Source organism: Hypanus sabinus, chromosome 3 (genome assembly GCF_030144855.1).
Source record: "Hypanus sabinus isolate sHypSab1 chromosome 3, sHypSab1.hap1, whole genome shotgun sequence".
Classification (NCBI taxonomy): domain Eukaryota; kingdom Metazoa; phylum Chordata; class Chondrichthyes; order Myliobatiformes; family Dasyatidae; genus Hypanus; species Hypanus sabinus.
In genome coordinates, this window is record NC_082708.1 from 177,273,519 (window position 1) to 177,287,158 (window position 13,640).

The window sequence follows — 13,640 nt, forward strand, 5'->3', positions numbered from 1 at the left end:
CCCATATTGGTTGGTCCATACATTTGGTACTGTCCGTTAGCCTAACTCTGTTACAGCACCAGTGACTTGGTTCCATTGCACTGTTGTCTGTAAGTTCTCTCTGTCATGGCACAGGTCTCCTCCCATATTCCAAAGATGATTGGGTTATTATAGTTATTGGCCACGTGGGTGAAACTGGGCAGCACGGGCTCATGGGGCCAGGGAGCCCGTTACTGTGCTGTATCTCTAAACTAAAATGAATCAGAATCATATGGAATGAGCTGTCAAAGGAAGCTGCTGAGGTTGGTGCCTTAATAACTTCTTAAGGCCATAGGATATAGGAGCAGAATTAGGCCATTTGGTCCATCGAGTCCACTCCACCAGTTCACCATAGCTGATCCATTTACCTCTCAGCCCCAATCTTCTGCCTTCTCCTCATATCCTTTCACATCCTATCAACCTCTGCCTTAGATATACCCAATGACTTGGCCTCCACTGCCGGTTTGGCAATGAACTCAGATTCACCACTCTCTGGCTAAAGATATTTCTCTTCATCTCCATTCTAAATGGACATTCACCTATTCTGAGGCTATATCCCCTGGTCTTAGACTCCCCTGCCATAGGAAACATCATCTCCACATCTACTCTGTTGAGCCCTTTCATCAGTCAATAAGTTTCAATGAGATTTCCCCTTCATTTTTCTGAATTCCAGTGAGTACAGGCCCAGAGTCATCAAATGCTCTTCATTTGATAAGCCGTTCAATCCCAGAATAATTTTTGTGAACCTTCTTTGAATCCTCTTAAATACAGTCTCAGCCCAAAACTGATCACAATACTCCAAGTGTGGTGCCTTATAAAGCCTCCAAATTACACCGTTGCTTTTATATTCTCGAAATGAATGCTGACATTGCATTTACCCTCCTCACCACTGACTCAACCTGCACATTAACCTTTAAGGAATCCCAAGTCCCTTTGTACCTCAGGTTTTTAAAAACATTCTCCCCATTTAGGAAATTTTCTACACTTTTATTTCTGCTACCAAGGTGCATGTTCATACAGTTCCCAACACTGCCACTTCTTTGCCCATTCTCCAAATCTGTCCAAGTCCTTCTATAGTTTCTCTGCTTCCTCAAATACTATCTGCCCCTCTGTGGTAAACCATGTATATAGGTTGGAACTGGGTTATCTGTCTGGACTTGCCTAGATAGGCCCCTCTGCTGACTGCTCCTGTGGCTCCTCCCATAGACCCCTGAATAAAGATGATTGTGTCACTGCTCCTCCAACTATCCTGGACAGACATACAGCATGGACGTGGATCCATTTTACTATTAATAAAAGCCTTTCAGTATTTACTCTACTTCCAGTCTTTTGGAGTAATTGATAGTGCATCACCCTCCACCTACATTCACATTGTCCTCAAAGCCATCAATTCTGCCTCCAATGCCTCAACAATTTCAAATGACACTTGTCCAGGTATGTAATGTTAAAATTGTACAAGGCAGTGGTAAGGCCAAATTTGGAATATTGTGTGCAGTTCTGGTCACCGAATTATAGGAAGGATATCAATAAATTAGAGAGCGTGCAGAGACAATTTACTAGGATGTTACCTGGGTTTCAGCACTTAAGTTACAGAGAAAGGTTGAACAAGTTAGGTCTCTATTCATTGGAGCGTAGAAGGTTGAGGGGGGATTTGATCGAGGTATTTAAAATTTTGAGAGGGATAGATAGAGTTGACATGAATAGGCTGTTTCCATTGAGAGTAGGGGAGATTCAAATGAGAGGACATGATTTGAGAGTTAGGGGGCAAAAGTTTAAGGGAAACACGAGGGGGTATTTCTTTACTCAGAGACTGATAGCTGTGTGGAATGAGGCCAGTTCAGTTGTGTCATTTAAGGTAAAATTGGACAGGTATATGGAGGGTTATGGGCTGAGTACAGGTAGGTGGGACTAGGTGAGATTAAGAGTTCGGCACGGACTAGGAGGGCCGAGATGGCCTGTTTCCGTGCTGTGATTGTTATATGGTATATGGATTGGAAATGTTTAGAGAGCCAAGAACAGGCTAATGGGACTAACTTAGCTGGGCATCTTGTTCAGCGCGGACGAGTCGGGTGTTTTAGTGCTGTACCAGAAGACTCTCAGATGAATCACTGTCCTGTGCTGAAAATCTCAGCAACTGAGACTATGCAGGAGCTCCACCAGATGGCGCTCTCCGCCCTGGCAGGTTTGGGGAAGTCACATTGGGCGGACTGGAACCCTAACTGCAGACAGCTCTGAGGTTTTCTAATTCATTGATTAGTTAGGATGCCTTTGAAAGCAAAAAAGTTTGGAAACATTCTGAAAAAGAAATGATATTACATGTAAGAAAAGGGGAAAAAAGAGAATGGGAGTAAGAGCTGACAGTTTGGTAAAGACTGGAGAACTGCGAGCGATAATGTGTAATTTTAACACAAGTGTAGACTATTTGGACTGTTTCTCTGCTACAAATTCTATGCAATTCTTTGAATGTAAGTTAATTGACTCCTGCATTGCATTCTAATTCAATTGTCTGAATTTAGCAGTCTGTGCACAATATATGTGCAGTTAATTTATACTATCTCTTCACGAGGAATCACTGAGTGGGAGAGTCACCACTTCAGCAAGCAATTGGCACAATTTCTAAATAATGTCTAAATCAGCCATTGTCAACCTTTTCCTCTTAGAGGAACCCTTGAAATAATCTTCAGGTCTCAAGGAACCCCTGCGTAAAAACTAGTATATCTACAGCTTGTCGTACGTTAGCGCGATCAGTAAGTTGTAGATCTAATAATTATCAATGCTCTTTTGAGTAGAGAATGAATTCTTAGCCAACCTTTCTTGAAATTAATCTCTTTCTTTCATAAATTTTTAAAACTCATAAGGCAAGCATAATAAATTTCTGTTAAATATCCAGCTCAAGCTAAAATGGGATTTAATTTTTCTAAAGGCTCCATAGATCTAATTTTAATAAAGGTTCTAAATTGATTTCAATTAATACTAGTTACAACATGAAAATTTATTGACACTGTTGAGTAGTAAAGTTACAAAAAACCATAAGCCAAAGCAATTTGAATGAAAATATAGCTGAGGACAATTTTGTACAAGGCTTTGAAAAATACATTTTCTTACTAAGTGACATGATCAAGCTCAAGGGTAGGCCTCAAATATAGTCCTGCCAAGACGCTGACAATATTCTTTTCCATGGATGTGGCCTGGCCTGCTGAGTTCCTCCAGCATTTTGTGTGTGTGGGCCTGCGCTTTTTTTTTTTGCAGCACAGATACTCAATTCTGGATCAGACTTGAGATAAGCACACATTTCAGTTGATTTCACCTTCAACTGAAATGGGACAATTTATATCCTTACTCTTGATGCTTCTTAACCCAAAAAAAAACTTGCTCGCACATGTAAGAAGTTGAAAACTGCAGCAAAATGTTCATTGCTTTCCTATGAATGGCAGGATACTCTTCTTTCACAAAAATCCAGAGGTTGCCCAGGAGCAAGTCAGTAAATCTCGTCTTAAGTGCATGATCTGACTGCAGCTCACAAAGTTCTTCCTCTTCTCTCAAAGTCAAGTTCTCAGACAGAGCAGAAGATTCAGAGAAAGGGTCCCCCACCCAGTCATACACTTGTGTTGAAAAGGGGGACAAAATACTGTTCATTTTTGTTCTGCAGTTCTTCCAGGTCATTTTCAATAAGACTCGAGACTGATAACCTTCCTCACTCCCAGAAGTCAGCTGGCAGTGCATTGGGGAGGGAGTGATTCGGGACGGAGAGGCTGATGTCACAGCCCAAGTTGGGTGAGTCCATTCAGTGCTCGGAAAACCCACCTCATGCTCCTCATCAGCCTACCACCCTCCCCTCCATGTAATACAGCACTCACCAATTATCAATGGCCTCCCCTTATCTCGCATCAAAAACTGAGAATGGTCTCAATCAAATAAACACAATCCGACTGCACACTACCTGAGAGAACTGGGTACTGGGCTGAGAGACCTCTAACGAGATTGCTAACAGGACTGCTCAGTCACTGCCCACCACTGCCAGTGCTAGCATCACGCATTGCACCAAGTTCAAAAAAGATTTTTTTTAAATCAAATCTCTTGCAGGACCCCTAGTGACCTCTCATGCAATCTTGTGGTTCTGCTGAACCCCAGTTGAGAAATCCTGGTCTAAGTTGAAGAATGATATGGGAATACCACTGAGAGAAATGAGGTTAATTTCTAATCGTCTCTGTTATGAAAGTACCCAATGGTTGAAGGAGCTATCCAGTGAGATGTCTTCACTCTGCTCTCCCCTTCCAACCTCTGTTTCCCTTTCCAAATGTGACTCCAATTCTATATATTCTTATGACTTTAAAAACAGCTACTCAGCCCACTTAGTTGTCGTGGCTATCCCTCGAGGTCGAGGGTGATGGTCTTCGTTCCATTGATCTATCACAGAGTGAAGACGCCTGTGCGTGTGCTTGTTTAACGTGTACTTGATGTTGCACTCCCAGAAGCACACGATGCTTCACAAATCAACCAACTGATTCCAATGGCATGGAAACCACGATGAATGGTGTTGATGGATTTGTTGCAGCCTTCATCCGCCTTCACAGCCATTGAGTTCGAAGTAACTTTGTCCGCCTGTTCTACCGTTGAGGTCTTGGTTGGATTGTTCTTTGTCAGGGACCTCACCCTCGACCTTACCATCATGGGTGACCCTACCAGGAGCATAGCTCCAGACGGCATCGGTCTCGGGATCTCAGGACCACACAAGCTTCTCCACCACGACAAGGTGACAATCCACAGAGAAACCCACTTAGTACATGCTAACTCTAAGAGCAAGCACACTGATACATATTTCCCTGTAATATATTATTGATATTATTAAAGATCTTTAGATCCCCCAAAGTTGTTGCACAGGTTGATAGAATTGTTAAGAAAGTGATGATGTGTTAGTCTTCATTAGTCGGGGGGGGGTGTGGATTGAGTTCAAGGCATGAAGTAATGTTGCAGCTCTATAAACCCCTCTTTAGACCACACTTGGAATATTGTGCTCAATATTGATTGCCTCATTATAGGAAGGATGTGGAAGCTTTAGAGAAGGTCCATGGAGATTTACCAGGATCCTGCCTCAACCAGAAGGTATGTTTTATGAATTTAGGGTGAGCAAGTTAGGTCTTTTAACTTTGGAGTGAAGGAGGATGAGAGGTAACTTGATAGAAGTGTACAAGATGATAAGAGGCATAGATGGAGTGGACAGCCAGAGACTTTTTCCTAGGGTGGAAATGGCTAATACAAGGGGGCAAAAATTTAGTGTGATTGGAGGAAAGTGTTGGAGGGATGTCAAAGGTAGTTTTTTTCACACAGGGAGTGGTGGGTGCATGGAACACTCTGCTAGGGGTGGTGGTAGAGGCAGATACATAAGGGACATTAAAGAGATTTTTAGATGGGCACATGGATGAGAGAAAAATGGTGGAGTATCTGGGAAGGGAAGGGTAAGATTGATCTTGGAGTAGGTTAAAGGGTCAACACAACATTGGAGCTGAAGGGCCTGTACTGTTCTGAGTTCATCTGCTGCCCTCGTTCCTCTTGGTGGTAAAGGTCACAGGTTTGGGATATGTTGTTGAGTCACCCAGGCAAGTAACTACCATTCACTTTGTAGGTGCTGGACAGTGCAGACACTGTGCCACCAGTGAAGGGATGAATGCTGGGGGCGGTAGATGGAGTGCCAATCAAGAGGGCTTGCACTGGACGTACGTCCAAGTCCTATGATCAACACATCAGTTAGTTTGGGTGGTCAAACAAGCACCGATAGCAGAGGGGAACCTGACTATTGTACTGTCCAGGGTGGAACAAGTCTTAGAAATAAACAGGAGACATGAGCATGTTTTTCACACAGAGGGTGAGCTGCCAGAGGAGGTGGTAGAGCCAGCTGTAGTTCCAATGTTTATAAGAAATTTAGATGGATACAGGGATAGGAAATGTTTAGAGGGATATGGGCCAAGTACATGCAAATGGGAAAGGCTCAGGTAGACACTTTGGTTGGCAAGGGAACAAGATGTGCTGAAAGAGAAGGTTTATATGTTGTGCAGTTCCATGAGTTAGTGGAATTCTGAGTTAATTTACTTAACAATGCAGAAAGTTCAGCTGCTGCCCCACTATTTCAGCAGCCTGGGTTGAATATTGACCTCTGGTGGTGTGTGTGCACACATGCATGTGAGGTGCCTGCACACCCAACCCATGAATGTATGAGTTTCTGGCTTGCTTCCACATTTCAAAGACCATAAGGTATAGGAGCACAGTTAGACCACTCGGCCCATCGAGTCTGCTGTGCCATTCTATCATGGTGGATTTATTATCCATCCCAACTCCATTCTCCTGCCTTCTCCCTGTGATCTTTGATGTCCTGGCTAATCAAACAACTTATCAACCTACACTTTAAATATACAGTCATAAAGTCAGAGTAAAGTACTGCACAGAAACCGGCCTTTCAGCCCATCTAGTCCAACCAGAAACCATTTAAACTGCCTCCTCCCAATGGCCTGCGCCAGGAATCTGGCCCTCAATACCCCTACTATACTCAATGATTTGGCCTCCATAGCCCGCCGTGGCAATGCATTCCACAGATTCACCACCTTCTGGCTAAAGAAATTTCTCCTCATCTTGGTTCTAAATGGATGTACCTCTATTCGGAGGCTGTGCATTCTGGTCCAAGGCTCACCCACTATAGAAAACATCCTCTGCATATCCACTCCATCTAGGTCTTCCATAGGTCTCAAGGAGATCCCCCCCCCCCCCATTCTTCTAAACTCCTTGTTAGGAATGATTTCTTTTGAAGAATACACACTACTTACCACTCCAAAAATGTGTGATATGGACTGTGTGCCAACTTGCTGCTCGCTGGAGTCCCAGTACTTCTGGAAGACTTTAACATCCAGGGTCAGCTGCTGCTTCTCTTCCAGGGTGCAGGCCCAGAACCATTAAATGCTTCAAATACGCCAGCCCTTTCATTCCCAGAATCATTCTCCTGAATCTCCTCTGGGCCCTCTCCAATGCCATCTCATCTTTTCTTTGATTAGTTTCCCAAAACTGTTCACGATACTCCAAGTGCGGTCTGACCAGTGCCTTATCAAGCCTCAGCATCACATCCTTCTCTTGTATTCAAGTCCTCTTGAAATGAATGCTAACATTGCACTTGACTTCCTTACCACTGACTCAAACTGCAAATTAACCTTTAGGGAATCCTGCAAAAGGACTCCCAAGTCTCTTTGTACATCCAATTTTTGAATTTACTCGCTGTTTAGAAAATGTTCTATGCCTCTATTCCTTCTACCAAAGTCCATGACCATACACTTCCCTACACCATAGTCCATTCTGCCACTTCTCTGCTAATTCTCCCAATCTGTCCATATCCTTCTGCAGACTCCCTGCTTCCCCAACACCACCTGTCCCTCCACCTATCTTGTGCATCGTCTGCAAACTTGGCTACAAATTTTGGTAGGTAAAATGGACACTGTAAATTGCCCAGGGTACATGTGTGCATGTGGTAGAACCTCAGGGGAAGTTGATGGGGATTAGTGCAAGAGCATACTGGGACCAGTGTAAATAGGTGTTTGATGTTCAGTATGATATTGTTGGGCTGAAGGGCCTTTTTCCCTATTCTATGAAAGTACAGTATAATCAAATTAACCAAAGCAGCAACTGTTTTTCAAGAATGCTCAGGTCAGGAATGATTTCTTTTGAAGAATACACACTACTTACCACTCCAAAAATGTGTGATATGGACTGTGTGCCAACTTGCTGGTCGCTGGAGTCCCAGTACTTCTGGAAGACCTCAACATCCAGTGTCAGCTGCTGCTTCTCTTCCTCACTGAGGTCATCCAGATGGTCTTGCAGGTTCTCAATGGACATGAGGCGATCCTCAGAGACAATATCTCCTTCTCTGCTCATCCTCCACAGGATACGGGAGGCCAGTCTAAGGACGGTGCAGAGTTATGGATCACACACAATACTTTACAAGTATTTATCCAAGTCCCTGTTAGCATAATTGTACAGTTGCTTCCATTGCTCACTCTGGCAGTGTTTTGCAAATTCCAATAACTTGATCTACAAAAATAACTAATTTTTGTTTTTTTTTAAATGATGCTATTATGGAATCTTTACAACTATTAAAATCTTTTTCTCTCTCTCTCTCTCTAAAGGATATTGGAACCAATCTTAGACCATCAGATGTAGGAGTAGAATTAGGATATTTGGCCCATCAAGTCTGCTTCACCATTCTAATATAGCTGATTTATTATCCTTCTCAACCCCATTCTCCTACCTTCTCCCTGTAACCTTTAATGGCCTAACTAATCAAGAATCTACCAACCTCTGCTTTGGCCTCCACAGCCATCTGTGCCAATGAATTCCACAGATTCACTACCCTCTGGCTGAAAAAATTCCTCATTATCTCTGTTCTAAATAGACACCCCTATACCCTGAGGCTGTGCCCTCTCGTCCAAGACTCCCCAACGATAGGAGACATTTTCTCCATATCCACTCTATCTAGGCCTTTCAATATTCAGTAGGTTTCAATAGACGTGATAAAGATCAATATGTCAGAGAACCTCTTAGGAAAATGAACTGGTACTTTTGCAGGGAGTTGGACCTCAAGATCCCCCTGTGCATCAACAGTGTTAAGGGCCCTGCCATTAACAATGTACTCCCCCTTTACATGTGCCCTCCCACAGTGAAAACACCTCAGACTTGACCAGATTAAACTCCGTGTATTTGTGAGAACCTAAGCAATGTTGTTGACCTCAACGTAGCCTGCCTCTCCCATTCCCATCCATTTGGAAACCTTGTGCCTCCAGGGTGGTGAGGTCCGCCATACCGCGGGGAAGAGGAGGGGCAACAGCTTGGGCTCACCTGACGCTCTCGCTGGGGGCCTTGCCGAGCTTCCTGATGGCGGTACACTCGTTCTTGTGCTCCGTCCACGCTGCTCTCTGGCAGGTGCGGTCGCAGTAGTGGGCGAACTTGCACTGGGTGCATCGCCGGAGCTTCCCCTGCTTCTTGAAGCACCCATGGCACACCTGCTGTGTGAGGCTGCAACGAGAGAAGTGAAGGAGGCATCCACATTTCACTGTGATACTGTTTAAACCCCGGGTGACGCATTAGTGTAGTGGTTAGGGTAACTCTTTCCAGTGCAGTGATCAGTGTTCAATTCCCACCATTGTCTGTAAAGAGTTTATACGCTCTGCCCATGACCACATGGGTTTCCTCCGGGTGCTCTGGTTTCCTCGCCCATTACAAAAGTGTGCAGGTTAAGGATAGTAAATTGTGGGCGTACTATGCTGGCATAGGAAGCATGGCAACAGTCGTAATCTGCCCCCAACTCATCCTCAGACTGTGTTGGTTGTTCATGCAAACAATACATTTCACAATGTGTTTCAATGTACGTGTGACAAATAAAGACAGCTTTTATCTTTACAAACATTCAGCACAAAGAATTATTTCGGAAGATGAATGGCAAGATGTCAAAAACAAAGCATCAGTGGATATTGGAGTAAAGCATGACACGTAGCGACTAAGCCTTGCTCTGTCATTCCATGGACGTTCAAACCCACCGTCCCACATAATCTATCCACCTCTTCATGATGAAACGCTTGCATGTAGACGTCAAGGCCACTTTACCTGAGAAGTGGAAGCTATCCATTGTCTCAGTAGGAACTGCATCTGCTTTTCAATGGTTCCAGTTTCATACCCTACTGCAATCATGGATACGTAAACCTCTCCTGGTGCTCCTGTGTGTATTGGCCCCTCAGCCATGGTTTTCTAGCCAGACTTGATCATTTCAGTGGGCTTCTGGCCTTATTCTCCCTTCAAAGACTTGCCATTCTGATCTGTGCTGCCTGAACCAAGTCCCGGTCACTCATCACCCCTCTGCTTGCTGTTGCTGAGGAACATCTTGATGTTTCATATTTGGTGTCAGATCCCTCCATGGATTCTCCCAGAGCCTGAAACTCTGGAGTCCCTACCCTAACACTCTCCATGTTGGCCTCTTTCTCTCTGTCTCTCTGGGATGTTCCCCTCAAGTAACTTCTTAAATCTGCCCCGAGTCCATCCGCTGTGGCTTGGTGACAAATTTTGTTTCATGGTTGTCCGAGGGGAAATTAATAGAGCAATGCAGCATAGATACAGGCCCTTCAGCTGCAATATTTCCTGCTGACTATGGTGCCCACGTAGCTAGTCCCATTTTCCTGTGTTCAGTCCGTACTTCTCTAAGCCCTATCCTGCCACGTACCTATCCAAGTGCTGGTTAGGTTATACTATTGTACCCGCCTCAGCCACTTCCCCTGGCAGTTTATTCTATACACCCAGCATGCTCTGCATGAAAATTGCTCCTCAGGACACTTCTACATTTTTCCCTGCTCACCCTAAACCTATTCCCCCTAGTTTTGGACTCATGCCCTGGTGCTGTGTGCCTGTAGTACTGCTGCAGCATGTTTGTCATGCATCTGTACCTACGTGTACATGTGACTATAAACTTGACTTTGACTCAATTTGCACTTCGGGTGTTGTCACACTAAGTCACCCCCTCTCAGTGAGAATAGTGAGTATCTCCATAAAGCCGCGCTGTTTAGAAGTTGGTTTCCACCCCGGAGCAGCTTTGACCTGGCAGGATTTCACTAACGGGTTATGTTTCTGTAACAGCCCTGAGGGCTGCCCTAGCACCAACTTGCAAGTGTTCGTTGGCCCTTTTACAGAGAGGTCAAGTGTGGATCATAGACTAAATGACTGATGCAGTTTCACGCCAGAACAGGCATGGGCATATGCGGCCCGTTAAGCTTTTTAATCCAGCCCGCAGAACTTGATGAAATTATATTAATAAACTTTGTTAACGTTTTTTCCCCGCAATTCTGGCGTTTTCCCAATAGATGACGCACTCTATATACATTGACCTTTGTTGAGGTGGAGCGTATTACTCCACATTTGCGCTTTACTCTTTGTTCGGCTCGACCTATTTGTGTGAACAGGCATTCAGCGTCATGAACATCAACAAAGCCAGCCACAGATCCAAGTTAATTGACCAACACCTCAGATCCATCCTGAGAATCGCCACAACAAAACTAAATCCAGACTTTGATGCGCTGGCTAAAAAGGGAGACCAACAACACCGTTCTCACTGAAATTAAAAATAAGTTTCTTTGTTGTGTTATGTAAAAAATGCGTTTGAAAATATTTTTTTCAATAAGCCTTACATGTTACATGTCATTTCTGTTAAGTGATGGACATGAGTAGTGCGCAGGTGCACGTACGTTCTCAAAATAAAAAATGCACTCCAGATCAAATAACGCGCTCTGCATACTGTTCTGTCTTTGTGCTGGTCGTTGTTGAGTTTTGGCACAGGGGACAATTGAATAAGAAGGAGCAGGACAAGTAGACCTGCTTCTCCTACCGTTTTTGAAATAAAGACAGTCAGGAGGAGAGAGATGATGATCATATCTTCAAGGATAACAGAATTTTCAGTGCTTTAAAATAATAACTGTTACTATTAAAAAAAGCTGTATTTTATTCATTTAATTTTCAGTGTTTTAAAAGTCATTTCAATAAATAGCTAAATACCATGGGACTTCAAAGACAGATATTTTGTTGTAATGCATTTGTTCATTTTCAATTGAAATTAAAGCACATGTTTTCTACATATCCCATGATATTTTATTTTCTCTTATGAGGTGTATTACCAAAACACTCCGTCCATCTGCTCCTGGTCCGGCCCCCCTGTCAAATTTTAGAACCCTTTGTGGCCCACAAGTCAAAAAGTTTGCCCACCCCTGCACTAGAACATAGGGAATGTGGTAGCCAGTGTGGCCACTGCGAGTTCCCATGAACCGCATTGTACTAACCTGCTCCTGGCTTGTGTCGGGCTTTCATTGTCAGCCAGGACACAGCAGAGAAAACCCTGCTCGTAGAACTCAGAACAAAGAGCAGAACAGCATGGTCACAAGATAATTAAGCTAATGAGACCTCATCGCTTCTGTCTGTGCGTGGTCACCCTGGCAGGGATGACAGCAGATCGGCAATGGCTGGAATTTCTGGAAGCAACTTGGAAGGCGCTGAATATATACATCCTGAAAAGGAAGAAGTATTCTAAAGGAAAGACGATACAACTGTGGCTAACAAGAGGAGTCAAAACCAACAGAGCAAAAATTTGTGGGAAGTTACGGGATTGAGAAGCTTTTAAAAACCAACAAAAGGCTACTAAAAAAGTAATTAACAAGGTAAAGATGGAATACGAAAGTAAACCAGCCAGTAATATTAAAGAAGATGCAAAAGGTTTCTTCAAATACATAAGAGGTAAGAGTGAGTATCGGACCACTGGAAAACGATACAGGAGATTTAGTAATGGGGACAACAAAATGGCAGATGAACTAATCTTTGGATCAATCTTCACTGTGGAAGACACTAGAAGTATGGTGGGTTCCAGGTGTGAGGGGTCATGAAGTGTGTGAAGTTACTAGAGAGAAGGTTCTTGGGAAACTGAAAGGTCCGAAGGTAGATAAGTCACCTGAACTAGATGGTGTACACCCCAGAGTTCTGAAAGAGGTGGCTGAAGAGATTGTGGAGGCATTAGTAATGATCTGTCAAGAATCACTAGATTCTAGAATAGTTCCAGAAAAATGGAAAGTTGCTAATGTCAGTCCACTCTTTAAGAAGGGAGAGAGGCAGAAGAAAGAAAACTATAGGCCGGTTAGTCTGACCTCAGTGGTTGGGAAGATGTTGGAGTCGATTAATAAGGACGTGGTCTCTGGGGACTTGGAGGCACATGATAAAATAGGCCATAGTCAGCATGGAAAACCTTGCCTGACAAATCTGTTGGAATTCCTCGAAGAAATAACAAGCAGGACAGACGAAGGAGAATTGGTTGATGTTGATTGGTTGACTGACTTTCAGAAGGCTTTTGACAAGGTGCTGCAGATGAAGCTGTTTAACAAACTACGAGCTCGTGGTGTTACAGGGAAGTTTCTATTACGGATAAAGCAGTGGCTGATTGGCGCTAGGCAAGGAGTGAGAATAAAGAGAGCCTTTTCTGGCTGGCTACTAGTATCTACTGGTTTTCTACAGGGATCTGTGTTAGGACCTATTCTTTTGATGTTAAGTTAATGATTTGAATGATGGAATTAGTGGCTTTTTTACAAAGTCTGCAGGTGGTATGAGATAGGTGAAGGGCAGCTAGTTTTGAGAAAGTAGAGAGGCTACAGATTAGAAGAATGAGCAAAGAAATGGCAGATAAATTATAGTGTTGGGAAGTGTATGGTCACACACTTTGGTAGAAGAAATAAAAGGGTTGATTATTTTCTAAATGGAGAGAAAATACAAAAAACTAAGGTGCAAAGGGACTTGTGCAGGATTCCCCAAAGGTTAATTTTCAAGTTGAGTCTGTGGTGAGGATGGCAAACGCAATGTTAACATTCATTTCAAGAGGAGTTGAATGTATAAGCAAGGACGTAATGATGAAATTTATAAAGCACTGGTGAAGCCTCATTTGGAGTATTTTGAGCAGGTTTGGGCCTCTTATCTTAGACAGAGTTTGCTGAAACTGGAGAGGGTTCAAAGGAGGTTCATGAAAATGAATCCAGGATTGAATGGCTTGTCATATGAAGAGCGCCTGAATGCTC

The 13,640-nt window shown here is 43.6% G+C and overlaps 1 protein-coding gene across 2 annotated transcripts in view; it reads right to left on the reverse strand.

The window, feature by feature from the left end:
- Nucleotides 1-13,640, reverse strand: part of smyd1b (SET and MYND domain containing 1b) — a 74,526-nt gene that overhangs the window by 31,083 nt on the left and 29,803 nt on the right. For both annotated transcript variants that reach the window (XM_059963429.1, XM_059963428.1), the window contains exons 2-3: nt 8,890-9,066; nt 7,741-7,954 (exon numbers count right to left, since the gene is read on the reverse strand). In XM_059963429.1, the coding sequence (XP_059819412.1) occupies nt 7,741-7,954; nt 8,890-9,066 (391 nt within the window). The remainder of the gene's footprint in view (nt 1-7,740; nt 7,955-8,889; nt 9,067-13,640) is intronic.